General features: G+C 58.4%; 1 protein-coding gene across 2 annotated transcripts; it reads right to left on the bottom strand.

Annotated features, from left to right (window-relative positions):
• GGT1 (gamma-glutamyltransferase 1) lies at window positions 1-14,374 on the bottom strand. 2 transcript variants are annotated; one of them, XM_027575861.2, is made up of 14 exons: window positions 13,800-14,374; window positions 11,681-11,865; window positions 11,013-11,189; window positions 10,263-10,393; window positions 10,019-10,105; window positions 6,456-6,648; window positions 5,933-6,090; window positions 4,783-4,932; window positions 4,141-4,277; window positions 1,390-1,538; window positions 1,044-1,171; window positions 835-947; window positions 648-761; window positions 1-317 (listed from the first exon to the last, which is right to left on the bottom strand). In XM_027575861.2, the coding sequence occupies exons 3-14, from the start codon at window positions 11,174-11,176 to the stop codon at window positions 171-173; spliced, it is 1,671 nt and encodes a 556-aa protein (XP_027431662.1). In that variant the 5' UTR covers window positions 11,177-11,189; window positions 11,681-11,865; window positions 13,800-14,374; the 3' UTR covers window positions 1-170. The 2 variants fall into 2 exon arrangements, with proteins under 2 accessions (XP_027431662.1, XP_027431660.1); XM_027575859.2 differs by having other exon boundaries at window positions 1,390-1,577; window positions 13,800-14,185.
• Window positions 14,375-22,037: the final 7,663 nt, after the last annotated feature.

The raw sequence follows: 22,037 nt of genomic DNA, 5'->3' as shown, positions 1-22,037 counted from the left end.
CCAGGGATAAGGGAGCCAGGCCGGCAAGGCTGCCCAGAGCCTCACGCTGCGACCCCCATTTATTGCACTGCTTTGTCACTCACAGGGGAAGCAAATCCCTCAAGGTCCCACTCTGGCCCCGCAGGCATCTCATCCCTAGGTTGCCAGTAAGCCTTGCCCGCCCTGAGCGCTCAGTAGCCAGCAGGCTCCCCGCCTTTCCTGGAGTCTGAGGCAGCTGCCCAGCCACCGGCCGTGTGGACAATGGCTTGCACCACAGCGAGGAAGGTGGACGTGACCTCGGTGTCGTGGTGCCGGGTCTTCAGAGCTGCGGTCACCGCCTGGGGGTGGGAGGGGATAGAGAGGCCTCAGCAGGGCCCACTGTGCCACTGGAACCGCATAGACCCACACTGACCCGCACAGGTGGTGCCACTTCCAGCCCCGTGGCCGGGAACAACAAGTTGGGGGCAACTGAGCCTACTGGGTCTCCCTGGAGCAGGTGGTCTGACCCCCAGCGCACAGAGGTTCAAGATGGCCTGGGCAGTAGATGTGAAGGTCATCTGCCCCAGGCAGAGGCTGTAGTCTATGATGACTCAGGAGATCCAGGCCTCCATCCTAGGGGCACCCTGTGACCCTCCCCTTGTGACTCAGTTTCCTTGGCCCTGCCCCACCTGGTCAAAACCTCTCTCCAGCGTCGTGGTGTTGGGCAGAAGCTGGTTGTGCAGCCGGGGCTCCTCTACTGCCCGTTTCACATCGTAGCCAAACCACAGGTTATGGATGATGGCCTGGGGGTGGAGGGGAAGGGGGTCAGTGTGGCCCAGGGGCAGGGGCTGACGGGGATAGGTAGGTGGCACATACCAGCGCGGTGGCCGTGGTGATATGTGTGCCCCCAGAGGCACCCACCACCATGCGGACCTGGCCATCCTGGCCCACGATGATTGCCGGACACATGGACGAGAGCGGCTGCTTCCCTGTGGTCAACAGATGGGCGGGGAGGGACAGAGATGCCAGTCAGCTGCCTGCCCAGGGCACCAGCCCTCTCCCCACCTGAGCCCCCCACCCCACACCTGGTTTGATGAAGTTGGCTGGTGAGGGGGGCACCCCAAACTGGTTGGTGATGTTGGGGGAGCTGAAGTCATCCATCTCATCATTGAATAGGATCCCGCTGACCCGTGATCGTACCTTGGAACCAAAGCTGCAGACCAGCGGGATCAGACAGCTATGCCAGACCCAGCCCCCACCCACCCACCAAAGCTCCAGCTTGACCCCAGTGAGGCTGGGGGCAGGTGCTCTACCAAGGTCCAGTGCCTCGGTTCCCCCCCCCGCCCCGCACCACGAAAGGGGTTCATGGAGCTCCCATCTGGGAGATGCAAGCAGCCCTTGGCCCACCCAGGGCCACCTGGCAGCCCCTACTAGAGGTTGATGGTGCTGGTGGCCGACACAGCGCTGCCGTCCTCTGCGACCACGGAGAGGTGAGCAGTGCCACCGTCATCAGGCGTGTAGAACTCAGGCTCATAGTAGGAGGTCGGGTGAGTGGTGGTGTCAGAGATCCGCGCCCGGAGCTGAGCGGCAAAGAACTCGGAGCTCATGTTGCGGACCACCTGCCGAGACCCCAGAGCTGGCCTGAGGAGGTGGGGGGGGGAGGAGGGGGAGGGGGCACAGGCTTGTGCGAGCAGCTCTTGGGAAGCCCCCCGACATGGCCCTGACCACAACCCTCCTGCACCTCCAGCCTCACGTGGCCCGTCTGATCCCCTTTCCAGCCTTTGCCTCTGCTACCGTCCAGCAACTCTTAGTATTTATCTGTCCACCCACAACCCCCCACTCTTGCCGCATTCAATCATTCATTCGTTCATGGAGCTTGTGTTGCATGCTTGGATGAACAGGGAACAGACACACAGGTCCCTGCCCTCCTGGCAGGAAAGACAAAGGCAGGCAGGGACATGCTGGAAAGAACAAGCGAAGTAAAGGGGATGGAGAGGGATGAGGTAGGGGCGAGGTGGTCAGGGAGGGCTTCTCAGAGGAGGTGACAGCTGAAAAGAGGCCCGAGTGAGGCCAGGTGGTAAATGCAAATGCCCTGAGGCAGGCCCGTGAGTGACAGGCAGAGGGTGAATAGGGTCAAAGAGAGAGGTGGTGGAAGATGTTAGCAGGGGGTTATTCTGTAAGTCTTCAGAGGCCCTATAAGGAGTCTGGCTTTTGCTTTGAGCCACCTGGGCCTGGGACAGAGGAAGGGGCACACTGGTAGTTCACAGGATCTCTATGGCAGCTGTGTGGGGGTATAGCGTAGAACCCAACTGGGAGGCTATGGCATCAACCAAGTGACAGATGGTGGCTGACCCAGATGGGAGAGAAACAATGGCCCCAAAGTCTTCCGTCCAGAGCGGCCATTGAACTGGGGAGGCAAACACTGCGGAAGGGGCAGTGAAGGGGACAGTAAGGAGCCTTGATTGTGAACAGGTGCCCTTTCCTGTTTCAGGTGGGTGGTGGGTCTGTGTGTGTGTGTGGAGTTGACAGGCAAGACCCGGCTGAGGGATAAACATGGAGCCACCAGCTTCCGTTGGCTGCTTAAAGCTGTGAGCCTGAACAGGGTCCCCACGGCGGTGAGGACAAAGAGGAGAGGAGATGACACAGGAGCCAGCAAGGAAGGCCCTGGGGACTGAGCAAAGGAAATGCCTCCAGAATTTTCCAGCAACAACCCCCCAGGGAAAATGTTCAGCCTGAATCGACTCCCAAGAAAACAGAAAGTCAAATCCAGGATGTGGGATGGTTCTGCAATATGACTGCCCCGGGCTTTAAAAATCAGCAAAACAGCCAAGAGGTCTATTGTAGCTTCAGAGACTGGAGGGACAGAACAAGGGATGAGTCGGATGGGCTCTGGACCGAAACAACCCCAGGACCCTTGGGAACACAGGTGTCTAACAGGCCAGGTCCTCTTGATGGCAGTATGTAGGAGTCCTGTCTTAGGAGCTACGACCCAAAGCATGATATCGGGGACTAACCATCTGATACCCGAAAAACACATGCATATCGATAAAGGGGTGGATGGATGCAGGGAGAGAGGGAGGGAATGTGGCAAAATGTCCACCACTTTGCAAAATGAAAAGCTGGGGAAAGGAGGTGGCAAACTGAACTGCGTGAGACGCTGCCGAGGGGGGCCGGAGGGGGAAACTGAGGCTGGACTCCAGGGGTGGAGTGAGGGGTCCTGGCAGGGGGAATGTGGAGCGAGGAGGGCAGAGCCTGATGGGAGAGGGCATGAGAAAGGGATGGAGCGGCCCAGTGTGCTCTGAGTGGAAGCAGAGGAATGGGGGCAGCAGCTGGGGGCTCTGAAGTGACAAGGATATGCCTCTCTCGGGAATGATCCATCACTGTAGGGCAGTGCTGTGGGAGGGGCGTGCTGAGTCGGCAAGTGCTTGAGCAGAGGGGTCAGCCTCAGCCAGGAGGGAGGGCAGAGAGGGAGTGGCCCCAGGGGTACGCGACCCCAAGTCACGGGCTGCAGTGGGGAGTACTATGAAATGGTCCTCGGGAAAGAAAAAAGATCCAGGAGAGCAGAGGGGCAGCCGAGAGGCACAGGTCCGTGTGAGGGGGTCTACGGATCTGCCCCGGGATGGGGGATCTAAGCAGGTAAGGGGGGCTATGACGGGAGTCTCAGTGAAGGTCCAGCCTGGAGCTGGGGCATCTGGCCGTGAGTGGGTCAGGCTGTGCAGGGCCTGGGGGGGATCAGGGAAGCGTTAGCTCCCGGGTGTGACCAGCAAGCCGGTGGCCGAGGCCTCTGCCACCCAGAACACCACCCCTCTCCCTCCCCCAACCTCCTCATTACCCTTGAGGGTTGCAAGCCCCCCCCCCCCCCATGGATTCCTCACCTCAGCACTGAACATTCCAAAACCTCCCAGGCCAAGGGTACAGTCCCCAAGGTGGGAGTGTGGCCAGGGGTAGGGGGTACTAATCACTCACTGTCGAGTCTGTCACACTGTGAGCTCCCTGTGGCAGAGGGCCAAACTCAGGGTCACCAGTCCACCCCAGCACATGTCAGGCCCACCACCAAAGTTGGTGGTAGGAATGGATTAATTAGGCATGTGTGAGGCTGGGGTGGCCCCAAGGAGCCATCCTGGCACCTCCATGGCAGGCCCCCCCCAACCCACCCATCACGGGCCAGCCCCTGCCTCTTACCGCCATCACATTGACAAACTTGGGGTCGCCAAGCAGGGTCCTCTTGGCATAGGCGAACCGGAAGGCCTCCACAATGCGGTGGTAGGTCAGACCCTTCTGCTCGGGTGTCTCCACACTCACCCGGGAGAAGTTGTACCCTGGTTGAGCAGAGATGGGGACACGTTGCAGTCCTGGGGCCCTTGGAAAACCCCAGCTCGGCCAAGACAGCTGGGTGCCCCCGGGGTAGGCTCACACCTCCCTGAATCGCTTCGCTTGGCCCAGCTTGAGAATGGGAACGTTTAATAACTACCAGTGGACACTTTGGAGGAATGTAAGGATGGAATGAGGCAAGGGACCTCTGGGCCTGGGCCTCAAACGGCCAGCCGGAAGGGCTACCCAGTCTTACCCAGTCCCAGAAGATCACTTAGATTTGCCAGACACATCCTCTGGACCAGGCCCCCCGAGCTGTGAACTTCCAGCACTGAGTAACTGGGCAAGCCAGACAGACCCTGTCACCCCTAAGCCCTTGCAGGAGCTGTTCCCACCCCAGGACACTGCTCCAAACCTTTTTACCTCCCGACCATTCCTCCCCCTCCTCCAGCCCCTGACCATCGCCCCCACAGCCCTGGTCACTTTGCTCTGCCTCCTTCAGGGACAGCTCACCCTTGAGGATGTTGAGGATAAGAGCAAGCACCGGCCCACTGAGTGGGGCGCTGGGCACGTAGAGATGGGCATCCCCAAGGCTGACGTTCAGTGGGTTCTCTATCAGCTCGGCACGGTAGTTGTTCAGGTCCTTGGCAGTCATAATACCCCCTGCAAAGAGCAGCTCAGTGGGTGGACATGGGGATGGGCCCCCACATCTGAGGGGAGGACAAGACCATCCAACTGAAAGCCCTGCCCTTCCACCCCCACATGGCCCCACCCCCAAGTCCCTCTGTGCTCCCTGAAGATGCCACTTCCCCACTGCCAGGCTCAGGCCAGCTGCCCTCCACCTGTTTGCCCCACTGGCCTCCAGGTCTGCCTTCTCTCCTCCTAGCAGCCAGAGAGTCTTCTCCAAGTGGAAAGTATCTGCTCCCATCTCCCCCCGGCCCAGTTCCTCTCCTCCAGAGACGAATGCGTGGGAGGGAGTGAAAGGAGGCTCTTAATTCTACAGGGAACGGACTCCAGACAGACCAGGTATTTATAGGCTAATTTCCTGCATCAGTCCTAAAGGTCAACATGCTAATCACCCTCTTCCATGTCTCGGACCACAATAACAGTATGAAGAAATCCACAGCGGGGGACAGAGAGGCAGCCAAAGGCTGCCTGGCTGAAATTCATCAGAACCTGTCCCTGCTTGTAGCCCCTCCAAGGCCTCTCTCACCAAGCCCACCAAGCCCACCAAGCCCACCCTCATCTGCTGTGACCCTCAGGGATAATTATAGCTCGCCCTCTCTGGGCCTTAGCCTATTCCATCTGCCAGAAATGCTCCTCCTCTCTCCAGCCTAATCTGTAGCTCAAGTACCACCTCCTCTGGGAAGTCCTCCCAGATCTGCATTTCAATGCTCCCTCAGCCAGAGCTCCTGCGTAGGCCTGCATTTATCCACCGAGAACTTTCTCTCCTGAACTGCACTGGTCTCTCAGTTTTGACCTAACCAAGATCTGTGGATCCACGTGGCCTGTCACTGACTGCAGATGTATCCTTTGCCTCCCCTTCCCCGCCAGATGCTGCCTGAGGGCCCAGGGCCCCTGGCCAGGCAGGACCAGAGGACCTAAGGCCTCTGAGCTCTGGCTCAGGGTTCCTTCCCCGGGGTCCCTGAGGTTGCCCACTCACCAGCAGCCTGGATGTCCTTGATAATCTGGGCTGTGAGGCTCCCGTTGTAGAAGGCCTGGGCTCCCTCCAAGGCCAGCGTCTCGTACGTGTCGGCCAACTGCGGCATGATCACTCTGTCCCCCTCCCGCAGCACCTTCCCATCCCGGCAGAACACCTCGCTGGGGCAGAGAGGCTCCCGTGAGGCCGGCAGGCGGGGCGGATTCAGCCAGCCACTCCCACCCAACCACAAAGGAGATCAAAGGACGGTGAGCACCTGTCCACAGGTGGGTGGCCCTCATCCTCTGGTGTCTAGCCCATGCCTCCGAGAGCCCCTGCCACTCAGGACACACAAGCCTGGGACCCTGGGCAGCAGGCTCAGAATGTGACCCCACACACATTGGGAAGGGTTCTTGTATTCTAGACCTCGTCCCTCCATCAGCACAGGGCCCTGAAAGCACTCTGCCAGTCATTCACAGCCCGCAGGGACCTTGGGCCCCGTGTGCCCAGCCTGTGGCCCAGGGCAGGCCAACCCCCACAGACATACCACAGCGCAGGCTGCCGCTCGATGACAGCCTGGCTTTTCTCCAGGGCTGCTGCCAAGCCCTTCCCCACGGTGAAGCCCTGGCGGGCCAGCTGGATGCTGGGCTGGAAGAGGCGAGCCCAGGGCAGCCGCCCATGCCGCTGGTGGGCCAGCTCATAGCCGCGGATCTCACCAGGAACCGCCACCGACAGGCCCCCTGCACAGGGACAGGGACACACACAATTAGTGGCTCCGGGCCGGGGACATCGGGAGGGATGCTCTCTGAGGCCACAACCTAGGCACAGTCCCCACATGGGATTAGTGAGGTTTCGGAAAGAAATGGGAGTTGTCATATCTGGACTCGGCAGGCAAGAGTGTAGATTGCTTGGGACACGTGAGGGAGGCCACAGTGGGAAGAGGTGCCTCCTGTGCTGGGTTCTGTGGTCCCAGGACTAGATGTCTGCCTCTGCAAGGGCCACCAGGTTTGAAATCCTGTGCCAGGCCCACAGCTGTGCACCAAGAATGTGGGGAAGCCAGACCCCTGCCATCTCTCAGTCTGAGCCTCCTCGCCCACAGGCTCAAGGGGTCCACCAGAACCCACCAAAGTCCCCAGTGCAAGCCCGGGCCATCCTCGACACTGAGCCAGTGCCAAGGCAAGACCTCCCCCTTCCTCCCTTCTACTTTCCCAGAACCAGGACCCGAGGGGCCCCTGGGTGACTCAGTCGGTTAAGAGGCTGCCTTCGGCTCGGGTTGGGATGGAGCCCCGCATTGGGCTCCCTGCTCAACGGGGAGCCTGCATCTCCCTCTCCTGCTCCCCCTGCTTGTGTGCTCGCTCTCACTCTCTCTGTCATATAAATAAATAAAATCTTAAAAAAAAAAAAACAACCACAACAGCCAGGACCTGAACCCAAAACCTTGCCCTGTACCCTCTCTGGGCCTCAGCTTCCCCATCTGACCACAAAGAGTTTGTCTCTCCCAGCTGACCTTAGAGGAACCCACAGTTCCATTGGAAACACCCATGGACCCTGATTCCCATCCACCCCCACCGCCCACCGTGCCCTAAGCTGGACACTGATGCAGAAAGGTACAGCCACGGCCCCTGCTCCCAGACACCCTCTTGCTTTCACCCTGGATGACCAGGGCCATTTCAGCTACTCCCAGACTAGGCAGCTTCTAGATTCATAACAACCTGAAGTTGGGCACGAGAGCCAGGTTGTTAGGATCTACATGTCTGCACATCTCAGAAGGTCTGACACCCAGCCCATAATTCCCCCCACCTTAAATAAATGCTGCCCTGAACTTGGGCCAATCAGGTCTCACACTACCCTGCTCGCCAAGGTCACCAGTGACCCCCATACTGGCAGACCAGGGTCCCCTCCTAACTTCACCTTACTTTTTTTTTTTTTAAATGTTTTATTTATTTATTCAGGAGAGTCAGAGAGAGAGAGAGAGAGAGGCAGAGGGAGAAGCAGGCTCCCCGCAGAGCAGGGAGCCCGATGCGGGACTCGATCCCAGGACTCTGGGATCATGACCTGAGCCGAAGGCAGACGCTCAACCATCTGAGCCACCCAGGCGCCCTAACTTCACCTTACTTAACCCTTCTCTCCTCCCGGGTCACCTCTGCATCCCACCTGCCAGGCTCTCCTGGAGCCTCCTCTGTCTTCTCCCCCAGATCAGAGCTTCAAGGTCCATTTATGTGCTGACAACTCCAGCTGTACTCCCTGGCCCGGCCTGCTCCTCTAAGGACCAGATCTGAGGATGCACCTGCCCACGCCAAAAAGGCATCTCAAACTTAACACACTCAAAACCCGACTCCCGCCTGTCACCCAGACCCAGTCCCTCGAAGCCTTGCTGTTCTCTCTTAGGGGCACCCCATCCTTCCAGATGCAGATCAAAGAGCAGTCATCCAGGACACTTCGCATATGTGTCACACCTAACCCATCAGCAGATGCGCAGGCTCCACCTTCTAAGTACGTTGAGTACCAACCGCCTCCCAACACCCTCTTCTCTCCCTGATTATCGTGGTGACCTCCTGACAGGTCACCTGATGGGCAGGCGGCTTGCTCCCTGACCCTTTTGCAGCAGCCCAAGGGGTTCTGTCCGACCTAGGCCAGATCCACCTCCACAAACACCCCAGGGGACACTGCTACCTCTCTCAGACAAGAGGCAGGGTCTTCGCAATGATCCATGAGGTCTGACACCACCTGAACCATTCTGACCCTGGGATCACCCACTGCAGCCTCACTGGTTCCCACGTGGGCCACTTGCTCTGCCCCCAGACACCTGCACACCCCTCACTCCACTCCAGCCTCTGGGTCTTTGCTTAGACAGCCCCTCCTTGAGCAGGCTGTACTTGGTGAATCGCACGCCTTCCGGCTCTTCCTGCCTCCGCTATCCTGGCTTGACTGGGCCACGGATTTCGCCTGTTGCCTTTGCTTTGTCTCCTGGCTTGCAGAAGAGCCCCTGGCATTTTAAGAGGTGCCCAGTAAGTCCTGCTTAAATAAATGAATCCCAAGCGTCCCTAAGGTGCTAAGTCTGTAAGATTCCAGCAATCACACTGAATGATTTCAATTCTACCCATTCGGAGTTTCCCAACGGATGTAAGAATTCGGAGATTCTGTATGTTGCAGAGGACGCCAAGAGGGCTGGGCTACTCACAGGGCCCCGCCCAGAGGCTGCCGGTACGGATCAGATCTGTTAAGGGCAACAGCCAGAACTTCCTGCCTCCAAACTCCTAACGTGCAATCCATTTGGGTCCTTGGGAGCAGCACGCCCTGGTGGCCACTGGCTTCCCCTCAGCTGCATGGGGAGATTGGGAGCCTCTTCTCTGCATAAAACCTTGTTAAAAAAAGACTCTGGGGCGCCTGGGTGGCTCAGTTGGTTAAGCAACTGCCTTCGGCGCAGGTCATGATCCTGGAGTCCCGGGATCGAGTCCCGCATCGGGCTCCCTGCTCGGCAGGGATTCTGCTTCTCCCTCTGACCCTCTTCCCTCTCGTGCTCTCTCTCTCTCTCTCAAATAAATAAATAAAATCTTTAAAAAAAAGAAAAGACTCTGCTGCCTCTTGAGAGCTAGCCCCACAAACGAACGAATAAATGAATGACTTAGATGCCTTTGAAAACTCAGGGTTTCGACAGCCCGGGTTCAATTTTGGCCTCAGCACCATCCAGCTGTGTGACCTCAGTTGGTTTGCATGACCTCTCTGGACCTGTAAAATGAGAATCAACACAGTGCTTCCCCGGACTCCCAAGCATACAGGGAGGATTCAAGGGGCTCATTGGTGAAAAGGGCTGAGCAGAGTGCTGGCCCCAGTGACCCCCGGTATGTGCAAGTTGTTGAAATAATTATTCCCTCCATGTACTAACACAGGGTGGCTCTGGAGGGACCTGAGCAAAAATAACGGAAGCTCCGTCTCTTTTCCCTCCGTGATGATGGTCTTGACTGTTCATTACGGGAGGTTGTTGTGGGGCCAGGAAAGGCTGAGAAGGGTAGGCATCAGCCCAGCCAGAGCTGTCCCCAGCCCCAGATGCCCATGCCTTCCCAGCAGCTCAGCCCAGCTCTGCACCCGCACCCTTAGCTTACACCTCACCTTCCTGTGACTGCTCTGAGGTGTTGAACATGTTCTCAGAGGCCAGCCCCGGGGCCACCTCGCGGGCATTGATGATCTCAACTTTTCCTGGAAGCAGAAGCAGGTGGGCAGTCCGGACCAGCACCAACACCCTCACCCCAGGGTGTGAGCCCAGGGGCCACCCAGCTCTGCCTGCCCCCAGCCCAAGTCCAGCCTGAGATAAACAGCTCCTGCCATTCACCTCCCGCTCCCCGGGGGCACTCACGTGTGGTGCTGTTGTAGATGGTGAGGAACAGGCCGCCCCCGATGCCCATGCTGTGGACGTTCATGAGCCCCACACAGAGCAGGGCTGCGATGGCAGCATCCACCGCCGAGCCGCCTTCCCTCAGCACGTCCCTACCCACGGGCATGTGGTAGGGAGTGAGCACCTAAAGTCTCCCCGACCCACCCCAACACGGGCACCCTGCCACCCACCTCCACCCTGCTGGGCCACCCTGCCCAAAGGAGGATGGAAGAAGAGCCCATAGTTCTGGGGTTTTACATAAAAGTCTAAAGCCAGTGGGCTTGTATGTTCTTCCTTTTCAAGCAAACAGATGCACATGACTTTTATAATAGAAAGAAAATTGGAAAATTGTTACTTTCATCAGTAACTTTTTTTTTTTCTGTTTAAGTCTCTTAAGTGGGACCTGATTTTTGTATATAATGTGAGACAGGGGTCCAAAATAGCATAAAACAGCAGTTTATCCAAAGAGACCGAGATCCTTAGGTCTGAGAAAAGGGGCCCAGCTGGGCACTGGGAAACCCGCACCCTGCTCTTAGAGTCAGTGTCCCCTTCTGCCCTGACCAGAGGCTGCGGAGAAGTTCCAAGGAAAGGACAGGCAGCTCCACGTGCATCAGACACCCCTTGTCTGGGTAGCTCATGGACAGGCGGGGAAACTGAGTTTCAGAGGGATGAGGGTCTTGCCCAGATCCACTTGCAGAGGTCCTCCTGTGCCCCTACGCCCTGCCCACTCACCTCCCGATCTCCGAGCAGTGCTTGGCATCTGCAGCCACGGCTGCCCTGGAGTAGACATGGTTGTGTGGCTTAGAGGCTGAGGGCAGCAGAAGGCACAGGCAAATGATGAGCAAGAGCATGAGGACCACGGCCAGCAGGGCCAGGAACACACACCGCCTCTTCATGGCTCTGCGGGCCCTGGTGGGGGGGAGGGGAGGTGGGGGTTAACAGGGTCGGGGGACTGCCTTTGGGCACATCCTGACCCTCACCTTCACAGGGCACAGCCCAAGATCAAGCCTCAGAAACATGTCTCCGTGTCTCCTTCCAGCCCCCGGACCTTTGCCACGCCATTCTCTGACCTCCCAAATCTCCCTGCTTATCCTCAAGGCCCCATTCCAGTAAAGACCCCATCTCCAACAGAAACCTCCTCTCCTGGGAGCCCCCAGATTCCACGTGCCCCTGCTTCTGCCGGGCCTTGTCTATCTCCTACGGTGGGAGGCACTGCCAAGCAGGGAACTCCATGAGGGACAAGCCTGGTCCGATTACTTCTGTGACCCCCACCTCAGCCCGGAGACATGCACCGTCCATGGGCCCCCCCAGAGTGGCCTGCCACAGACTGTGGGGTTCAGGGAGCGGACAGCCATATCTCCTCCAATCATCAGATGAGCTGCCACAGGGCAGGGGCCTACCTTTCTCAGCAGACGGGAGCCCCACGCCTTGCCTGCAGGGGTAGCCACCAAAGCTGGGACGGTGGGGGGGCGGTTGGCTGAAGCAGCTGTTGAGGTAACTGGGGTCTCCCTCACACACTGCAGGCACCCGTGGCCACAGAGTCTGCTCCAGAGAGACACCCCGACCACACAGCCTCCTTGCTCTCCTGCAAATTGAGACGCTGTACCTGAAACAGGCTGAGTCGGCCCTCCCCCAGGAGCTCTGTGAGGTTCCTCTGCCTCCAGATGAACTCTGGAGCCGAAGAGGAAGCTGTCAGCCGCTCCCACATTTGAGGGAGGTCTCCAGGCACAGCCGAGAGAGGGTTCGCCCAGAGCGAGGCCCGGGTTCAGTGGTGTGAGCGTCATGTGACAAAGTGGTGAAGCCCCCGTGCACCGGGCCAGGGGGATGGGGCACGCAGGCCCTGGAGCCAGCTCATCCCCTCTGGGTCTTGCCCCTCATCTGATGTGGGGTCTTGGGCACATCACTGACCACCTGCCCAGCGTGAATGACAGAGGCATCCTGCAGGGGTATGTTGTGGAGGTTAAGTGAATTGGAAAGGCTGAAGTGCTAGGGGAGTATTGGCTGTAATGGTCATCGGCTACCAGGGTGATGGCCTGGAGGCCTAGCTAGGGCAGGAGGAAGTTGGTCAGCCTCCTGCTCACTGTTTCCGTGTTGACTCCTTTCCAGGCTGTGCAGGGAGAGACAGCGGTGAGCTTTTGGGTCCCTGCGGGTGTTGGCAGCAGGCAAGGAGTGTGACCACCACAAGGAAGGAGAGGTGTGGTGACAGAGGTAATCTCAGTTACCTCCAAAGCGGGGGGGGTGGGGGGGGGGTGGTGTCTGCTGACAAGCCGCAGGCTGCGACTCCCTCTGGTTCACCCTGTCTCTATTCAGAGGGCCTGAGCTCCAGGGCCAGACACGGTGTCCCAGAAATGGTCTAGGACTGGAGTCCCACCCCACGTCGGGGACATCCAGAAGCCAGCCAACACGGAAGGGTTCGCCCCTCCCAGGCTCAGTGGGCAGCCACACAGCAGACACTACCCTCCATCCCCAGAAGGGGATTCAAGCCAGTTTCTCCTCCCCACCCTGACTGAATCCAGGCACCAGCCTTTCTGGTGGGACTCCTGCAAAGCCTCCTCCCCACCCTCCCTCCTGACGGCATCCCTGGCTCCTCAGTCCTCCGAAAAGCAGCAGAAGGCTCTCTCCAAAGTGCCAACCAGTACCTTCCCCCTGCCACTGCTCCAGGGGACAGTCTATGCTCTCTGCGCTGGCAGGCCTGAGAGCCCTCGGAGCACACCCTGGAGGCTGGGTCAGGGTTAAGGATTCCTCGTAGAGGTAACCGTGCTGGGAGGTCCAAGGGGCCTTAGGAGCTGGGCCAGGAACACAGAACTTTCCCATCACATGTGGTGGGGGTTGGTGGGGTAGGACAGAGGCCAGTGACCCCGTTCCCAGCATGGGCACAGCCACACCTGTCAAGGAGGCCCTCCAGTCCCATCCACTAGGCTCCTTGGGGGCATTGCCTCATTTCTCCTGGGCTTGGGGCTGTGAGCCAAGACCCCCTTCAGAGCCCCCCTCTCTCTCCTCCCCCCGGGCCCCTGTAGTGTCCAGCCATGACCTCCTGGGGTCTGTACTCCAGTCTCCCCTGTCCATCCATCTCTCTGTCCATCCATCCATCCATCCATCCATCCATCCATCCTTCCATCCATCCATCCATCCAATCACCCAAGGGCTCAGGTGGGCTTCCAGAGGGCCACGGGGCACCCAGCAAGGCTCAGATTACCAGGGAGTATGGAGAGGGGTGGACAGCACCGACCCCCATCCTCTCCTCCCTGGGCAGGGCAGCAGGGAGGCCTAGCCCAGGCCCTGCAGGCAGACGTCCCCTGCCCTGCGGAAGACACCCTGCGGGGGACTGGGTTTCCGTTTCCCACCCCCCTCCCATACCCCACATTTTTCTCAAAGACTTATTAAAATAATGTCCAAGCCCAGAGGCCTGGCTCTCACCCAAATCGCTGTCAGGAGGGGAAACTGAGGCCAGAGAATAGGTCAGGCACAGCGCTTGGCCTCAAACCCCCACCCCACTCCTCATGACCCAGGGGGGCTTACCTGAGGCCTGGGGTTGGCAGGGGCCCAAGAAAGCTCCTGTCCTCAGAAGAAGTTCTGGGCTGGGAGACGGCCAGATCTGTCTGCCTGGGAAAGTCTGGGCCACAGCTCCGGCTGGCCCTCCACGCCCCCCAACTCCCAGGAGTGGCCCAGAGCCACGCCTGCAGCCCCTGCAAAGCTCCTCAGGGGGCCTCTGAACTGGGATTGGGATCCGAGGGAGGGCACCTCCAAGGAGGAGCAGAGGCAGGAAAGGGGCAGGAGAGAGCAGAGGAACTCTCCTGCTCACAGAGTCCCAGAGCAGGCAAGCGGCAGGCCAGGGGACACCCAGCCACCTCATGGGGCAGTTGAAGGTATCGGAGTGGGGTGGAGAACAGGCTGTCCTCTAAAAGATCCAGCCTGGCAGGGAGGACAGCCCCAGAGTCTGACGTCATGGCAGCAGAGAGGCGCAGTGACTCGGCCTGTCACTAAGTGACTAAAGTTCACGCAGTCCTGGGAGGGCCCTGGGCAGGAGTTGGGAGGTGCTATAAGAGCAGTGACTCTTGGGGTCCTCCTGGCAACGGCAGGAGGTGAGGAGTATGGCCCCAGCAGGGAAGGAGAGGTGCGGTGACAGAGGCAGAGGGTCCCCCTCTCTCGGCCTCGGTTCCCCCCAAAGGGCAGAGTCCACTGGCAAGCACCCCGCCAGCAAGCCCTAGGCTGGGTACCCCCCTAGCTCACCCTGTCCCTGTTCAGAGCATCTGAACTCCAGGGCCAAACATGATGTCCAGAACCAGGACCTGAGAGCCTTTACCACACCACTCAGGCAGATGCCAAGTGTGACTTCCTAGAACATAGCCTGGAGCCTCAAGTCCAGAGCAGTTCCACTGCCTATGCAGGAATGTTAGCACCTCAGGCCCAAGATACCACCGGAGCAGCCTGGAAAGGCAGGGCCCAGAGAGGGCCAGAGCTGGTCCAAGTCACAGAGCCCAGCAATACACACCAGGCCATCCCATACCGGCCCCCAAGTTGCTGCGTGCCCTTACCAGTCCAACAAGGAGAGCTTGAGCCAGGAACAAGTGCATGCCCAGCCCAGGAGACCTTGGAACCTGCTTCCCACTCCCCTTTGGCTTCCATCTGCCAAGAATAAGGTTGAGCCACTCCCTGAGTCCTGGCTCCTTCCCTGGCTCCCAACCAGCTGTGTCTAGGCTGCCTGGGAGCCCCCACAGTCTCCATCTGGAATATCTAATCTATGACCACCCTACAAGGCTGTGCCAGCTGATAAGCAGGTAGAGAGATAGAGGCTGACCAGGTATTGCTGCCCATCCTGGGTCACACAATCAAAACAAGTCTTGTCCTCTCACTCACTGCTCTTGAGCAGGCTTGGGACGAAATCCACCAAAAAATGCATTCCTACGTAAATCCTCCATGGCCCCAGGATGGGGGTGCTATGACTAAGCTTTCTCCCGGGACATCACCTGCAGACCAGGATGACTGAGAAGATGAACGGGCCAGGATCCAGGGACCAAGGCCCATGGCTCATCCCTGAGGGCTAGACACCAGCCAGGATGTCAGGGGATTTGCACTGCAGGGCAGTCGGCGGGGAGGGGTCTATAGTGGAGAGACAGGGCTCTGCCCCCAGCCTGAGCTTGCTCAGCAATTTTCTCCCTGCCTGGGAAGGCATAAGACATGGCCATATCTGCAGCTCCAGAAGGGTAGGAAGAATGTGTGAGTGGGCAGAGGGTGGTCCAAACCCCCCAGGTGATCCCAACAGGAAATCCCTGGCCTGGGGCAAGCTGAGGAGGGGGAAGTTGCCTGGGGGCACAAAGCCTAGCTGCAGCTGCGGGTTCCAGGGAGGGGAGTCAGGAGGAAAGGGGTCTCATTAAAAGCGGTGTCAACAAAGGCATGATGGGGGCGCCCAGGTGGTTCACTCCGTTAAGTGTCTGACTTCTTCGGCTCAGGTTATGATCTCCAGGTCCTGGGATCGAGCCTGCATGGGGCTCCCCTGCTCAGTAGGGAGGCTGCTTGTCCCTCTGCCCCTGCCTCCCTTGTGTTTTCTCTCTCTCTCTCATCAATAAATAAAATCTTAAAAACAAAACAAAACAAAAACCCAAAGGCATGATTTACAGAACAAAGAACCTTCCTCACATGTTGAGTGTGTCACATTCTATTCTGGTCAGGCCCCCCCAACCCCTACACACCAAGAGGGGACCTGAGGGGTGTCGGTCTGGGGAAACCATGTCACGCCAGAAGAGACTGCAGGGGCTGGCCTGAAAAGTCTCCTCCAGGCCCCATGGTTCCTGTCCTAGGCACATAAGATAGTAAGCTCCCCGTCCTCAGGAATATAAAAGCCTCACCCACCAGAGATACTGACTTTATCATCAGCACCACCCGCTCCCAACACACACACACACACACACACACACACACACACACACACACACACACACGCTGAATCTAGGCTGAGTGGAGTAGCTTGGGGAGGGGTGGGAATCTCAGAGAGGGGAGCATGAGGAATCCTGACGTTTCTCTGTTAAACCTCCAACCCAGCTTGAGGACTATGTCACCACAACCTCAGAGCCCCAGGGGTGAAACTGGGGCACAACCCCAGACCCATTCACAGACAGGAAACCAAGGCTTAGGTGGAAGCAACTCACGCAAGTCAGCTGGCTCCGGGTGGGGGGAGACGTGGGGACCTGCAGGTGAGCCCAGAACCCACACGGCTGGCGCTAACACCTCCACCCGCAGTGAGGAGTCACCCCCACCCCCGACCAGGCATGAGAACATAGCTCTCGGCGTCTTCCTGAGCCCTGCCCACACCCCTCAAGGCACCTCCTAGAGTTGTACAATGACCCCTTGCACAATTAAGCCGGCCCCGCGCCCCATCACAGCCGCAAACCAGAGCCCAGGGAGGGGCAAAGGACGGCCGGAAGACACAGTACCTCAGCCCCCATCACAGCTCCCTCGCTCCAGGCTACCAGATCCTCCTGGGCCTCAGTTTCTCCATGCTGCACTCCTCCCGCTTAATTCCAAAAGCCCACTTCCGGGGTGTCATGGCTTCTTCAAAGCCTTCCTTAGAGAAGTCCAGCAGCTCCACATGGCCCGCCTCCACCCACCCCACACCTGTGGCACAGTGAGCCAGAAAGCTTGGACAGGCACTCTCAAACCCCCTTACCAGGCAAAAAAACCGAGGACCCCCCAGCCTAGAGCCGGTCAGACAAAGACCTGTGCAACCCCTCTGCAGGAGCCATTCACACAAGCCCCGTCCCCTTCACCCTGAAGGTCAGCTCACTCCCATTACTCAGGTGCATAAACTGAGGCTGGAGAGGAAGGGGCCAGCACGTGGCAGAGCTGGAAATGGAACCCACACTTCCGGGAGGCCCTAAGCCTGGGCGACCCCAACCTACAATGTCCAGTAGCTCAGACAGGATGAGCTGTCCTTTGGGGTCACACAGCACTGAGGCACAGTCAGACGCCCCTCCTGGCTCACCTGGCTCCAGGGCTGGTCCTCCTGCTACTCTCCAGCACAGAGTGGAGTCCCCAGTGCGCAGCTGTTATCCAGCTCCTTCCCTCCCTCTCCCTGCCGGCTTGGGTGGAGGCAAGCTTTAAAGGCACAGGAACATTTCCAGGTGGGAACTGGGCTGGCTCCTTGTCCTGTTCCTGGGCCTGTGTGACCTGGGACAGCTGCTGGCCTCTTTGAGTCCAGAAGGGTCCCTAATCCTGAATGAGAGACCTGAGGTTTGGAGGCCTCAGTGGGGCTGAATGAAGCTGGGTTTCAGGCAGAGGCAGTTCAGGCCAAGGGTCCCCTGGGAGGAGGTGGGCTTCCCCCAACTTACGATGTCCAGACAGGGGTGCAACCAGATGCCCACACCACTGGGGTTGGGGAGTGTAAGCATCGGAGGCCCTAGCAGGCTGAGGAGTCTAGGATTCTCTCCACGACTCTGGATGGGGATGCTCCTCCAGACATGCCCTCTCCGTGACCCTTGGGGCTACAGGTTGAGTATAGGGGCTGTCACTCCAAGGACCCTGGTCACCTGGACTGAAGGAAGTCACATGACCCAGGGGAGCCTTTCCTCATCCCCTACATTTTTGGGGTCGTGAGCAGGAAGGCTGATGAAGGACACATGGCGGTAAGGGCAAGAGATGGGGTTGTCTGCTCGTGGTCCTAGCTGCTCTGGCCCATTGAATGAGAAAGGGTGGGTGCCCCCACAGGGCTGGCAGGCCCAAGACTACCTGTCTCTGAGACCCACTTATGGCCAGCATGACCACCACTAGCACGGCCCTCGCCTAAACTCATCCATTCAGTCATTCCCCCATCTAAGCCTGGCCTGTCCAGATTCTTTTCTCAGAGAGCCCACGGCAGGATTGGAGATGGTCCGCCAGGGAGGAGGAGGGGCCCAGGGCCCTGGCGGAGAGGCAGACGCTGTGATGGGGGCTTTAAGAATCCAGGAGGAGGGGCGCCTGAGTGGCTCTGTCGATTAAGCGACTGCCTTTGGCTCAGGTCATCATCCTGGAGTTCCGGGATCGGGTCCCACGTCGGGGTCCCACGTCGGGATCCCAGCTCAGTGGGGAGTCTGCTTCTCCCTCTGGCACCCCCGCCCCATTCTCTCTCTCTCTCTCAAATAAATAAATAAAATCTTTAAAAAAAAAAAAAAAAGAATCTGGGGCGCCTGGGTGGCTCAGTTGGTTAAGCGACTGCCTTCGGCTCAGGTCATGATCCTGGAGTCCAGGGATCGAGTCCGGCGTCGGGCTCCCTGCTCAGCGGGGAGTCTGCTTCTCCCTCTGACCCTCCCCCCTCTCATGTGCTCTCTCTCTCTCTCTCAAATAAATAAATAAAATCTTTAAAAAAAAAAAAAAAAGAATCCGGGCAGAGCTGGGATTGGATTGGGTAGGACATGCCAGGTGGAGGAAATCACTTGGGCCTGGAGGCCAGCACCGGAGCCTGGCACTGGAGGCCTCTCTGGGAGTAGTGAGGGCACAAGGGAAACTCTTGACCTCCCTGGGCCCTTCCTGAGCCCTGAGGTGTCAACACTAATAAGGGAAGTGGCTGAGCTCAGACCCTGAAGGCCAGGGGAGTGGGTCTGGACTTTGAGAGCCCCAGGAGCCTGGTGAATGTGTCACCTGGCTGGGTAACCCATTAACCCCAACTCACTCATTAAGACCCTGGTGGGTGACCAGAGGGTAAGGGCCGTGGGAAGAAGGGAGTGTTGTTGAGGGCTGGGGAACTGCTGAGATAGGTTCTCTGTGTCCTTGTTCCTTGAAGAGTTTCTTGGGCGAGGCTGGCCTCCAGCCAGGGGTAGCTGCCAAGGCAGCATGAGGGGGTGCTACCCCACCATCCTGATGCCTTTTATCTCCTAGTCACCCCTTCTGCGCAGGCATCAGCAACCTAGTGTGCCCCGGGGGCCTTGGTCAGACAGAAGGGGCTGGGGGGCTGGGCACCTGGCCCATCTCCTCTGAGAAATGAGGAACTACAGTGGCCTCCAAGGCCCTTCCTGTACTGAGAGGCTTGGGTTTGCCCCAGCTCTGTGTCTGGGAAAGCAAGGTATTGGTGAGGCAAGAGGGGTGCTTAAGGGAAACCGCAGACTCAGCAGGGAAGCAACTTGACCCATGACACATGGGGAAGGCCCTACAAGCCACTTCCTGAAAGTAGAACCTCACCGCAGCCTCCATCCTGCCTCACCCTGCTGTGGGGGGCTGGGCCTGAGCCTCAGGAAGTGCCAGGTGAACCTCGGGCTCTGAGTGGGCCACAGCTAAGACATCTACTGCCACAGTAGAGACATCACCTCCCAAAATGCAGTCGGGAGCCTCACCATGTGTGAGCTGGGAGGGAGGTCCAGTCCTTCCAGAATTGCTGGGACACCATCTCAGAGCCCACTGGGAGCCAGGAAACCTGATGTTACCCCAGAGTGTCCCCTGGTATCTGCACCGAGGAGACATTTGGTAAGCTGGCTGAACAAAAGTGACTTTGATGCCCAACATCATAGCATCTTAATCAGCTTTAGGATCACAGAATCCCAAAGGTTTGGTCTCTGATATCCTATCTCCGACACCCCAGAAAGATTGGCTTGCATACCTGCCCTGACGGGGGCCCTCGCTACCTTCAAAGCCAGCCAAACTGTGATTGGTCAGCAAGTTCTTCCCAGTGTTAAGCCCCAATTTGCCTTCTTGGAAAGCCTTCTGCGAAAGCCTTCTGCAGCTGTGAGAGTCAGCATGCTGTAGGTGGGCCTGACCTCACTTCCTGCCCACTGAGGAGCAGTGGCCTGCCTGACAGACCCTGTTGCCACCTGGCCACAGCCTCTCAGAGCCACACAGACCACACTGACTGGATGGAAGGAAGACTCCAGCTCAGTGAAGAGGCTGCTGTTACCCCATGGTAGCAGGGAGCCTGGCTGACTCCCCCTGGCCCCATCTGCATAGTCACCATTTCAACACCTGCCTTTGATGTGCGGATGGAGGCTGGAGCACTGCCAGTGTGTGGGCCTCCAGCTCATTAACACCTGGGAATGGCCATCGGCAGGGCCAGTCCGGCACCCGGTGGACCAAGCCCAGCTCCCAAACCCAGAGGCAGGAGAGCATGGGCTCTCGGGTCCCTGGGTTCAAATGCAACCCCTGCGACCCCATGGCCCAGGGTCTCTTCTTCTTGCCCTCAGTTTTCTATCTGGGGAGCAGACATCATTAAAATAATTGGGGGCACCTCGGGCTCCCTCTCCCTCTGCTCCTCCCCACCCCCGCTCATGCTCGCTCTTTTTCTCTCTCAAATAAATAAATAAAATTGTGAAAAAAAAAAAATAAAATAATTGTTGGGCGGATTCCCTAAGATTGCTGCATGAGCTACAGTAAGCTCCCACTACCTCCATGGTTCCCACGCCCAGGCCTGCAGTCGCCTCTGTCCTTGCCTGATGAACGGCTCAGGGCTCAGCGGCAGAAAGTGCCTCCCTCGTCCTGGCTGCCCTGCCCTCTCTGCCCACGACACCCTGTGCAGATAGCATTTATCACATCACCTCTAATTATCTGCGGTGTCTGGGAGCTCCAGGGGGTGGAGGAGAAAGGCTGAGCCTCTCCGGCCCCAGCCCCCACCCCAGGGCAGGGCCTGGTCTTGTCACAGAGGGGCATCTGGTCTTGTCTCCGAGGAGCGTCAGTCACTGACTCAAGCCTGTCTGTCCATGCCTCTCGAACCCCCCACCCCCACACCTCCACCCCCACTCCCGACACTCCCCCGGGGGGTAGGTGTCCTGTGGTTCTCCTGATGCCAAGACCACCTAACACTTTACCTGCATGCCCTGCTGGCCCTCCCCCAGGGCTTCTAGGACCCCCCACCCCCTGCCGCCTCCTGCATGGCTTCAAGCTGAACTCAGTTACTGTCTGAGTCCTGCTTGCAACATTTTGTGGGTTGCTGTTTCAGAAGCCTCAGGTCAACATGTGTGCCTAAACCTGAGCTAAGTAACAGCCCTCCCCATAGCTCCCCCCAGCCAGCGTAGCCTCAGCGCCCCAGCCCCCAACCTCACTGGTCCTGTCCAGCAGCCTTACATCTACCCTCCTCCTGTCTGCACAGGACCCCAGCCCCCCTCACCTGGCAACTCCTCCTCGGGGTCCACAGCCACTCTTTCCCTGCTGTAGCCCCTGCTGAACATGCAAATCTGAGCACTTCCTCCCTCACTAAGAACACTTCAAAGGCCCCTACACCCTCTAGATAAATTCCTGCCTTGCTAGGGCCCCACCCCTTCCTCCCTGAGGTTCATCCCTTGCTCCCTACTGGAACTTCAAGCTGGCACTCCTCCTTCAGACCCCAGTCTCAATGCAACCTCCTCCGGAAGTCCTCCCCACCCCGCCTCCTGGTCAGGTGTCTTCCTCAGCTCCAGTAATGCCCCAGAGTGCCCCGTGGGGCCCCATCACAGCTCCCCACCCCTGTGGGCATAGCTGTTAGTTTGACTTCCTGTGTCTTAGGCTCCACAGTATCCACAGGGCCCAGTAGTCAGCATTGAGTGGGCAAATAAAGACTGTGGGGTGGCTGGGTGGATTCAGTATAAAGCCAAAGAAAATCAATTTGTAGAAACACTGCTGTGTGCGGGACTCTTTGTTGTGTCTAATCCTATAATAAGATGCCAGGCGGGCCATCCTATTTTCCCTGTGTCACAGATGAGGAAACTGAAGTTTGCAGAAGCTACCATAGTGACTTGAATAGCAACCCCCCAAATTCATATCCATCCGGGACCTCTGAAAGTGACCTTATCCGGGAATAGAGTCTTTGTAGATGTCGTTACCATGGGC

The sequence above is a fragment of the Zalophus californianus genome, chromosome 14 (assembly GCF_009762305.2).
Source record: "Zalophus californianus isolate mZalCal1 chromosome 14, mZalCal1.pri.v2, whole genome shotgun sequence".
Classification (NCBI taxonomy): domain Eukaryota; kingdom Metazoa; phylum Chordata; class Mammalia; order Carnivora; family Otariidae; genus Zalophus; species Zalophus californianus.
The sequence above is the reverse complement of the archived record's forward strand: the minus strand, read 5'-3'. Positions and strand labels throughout refer to the sequence as shown.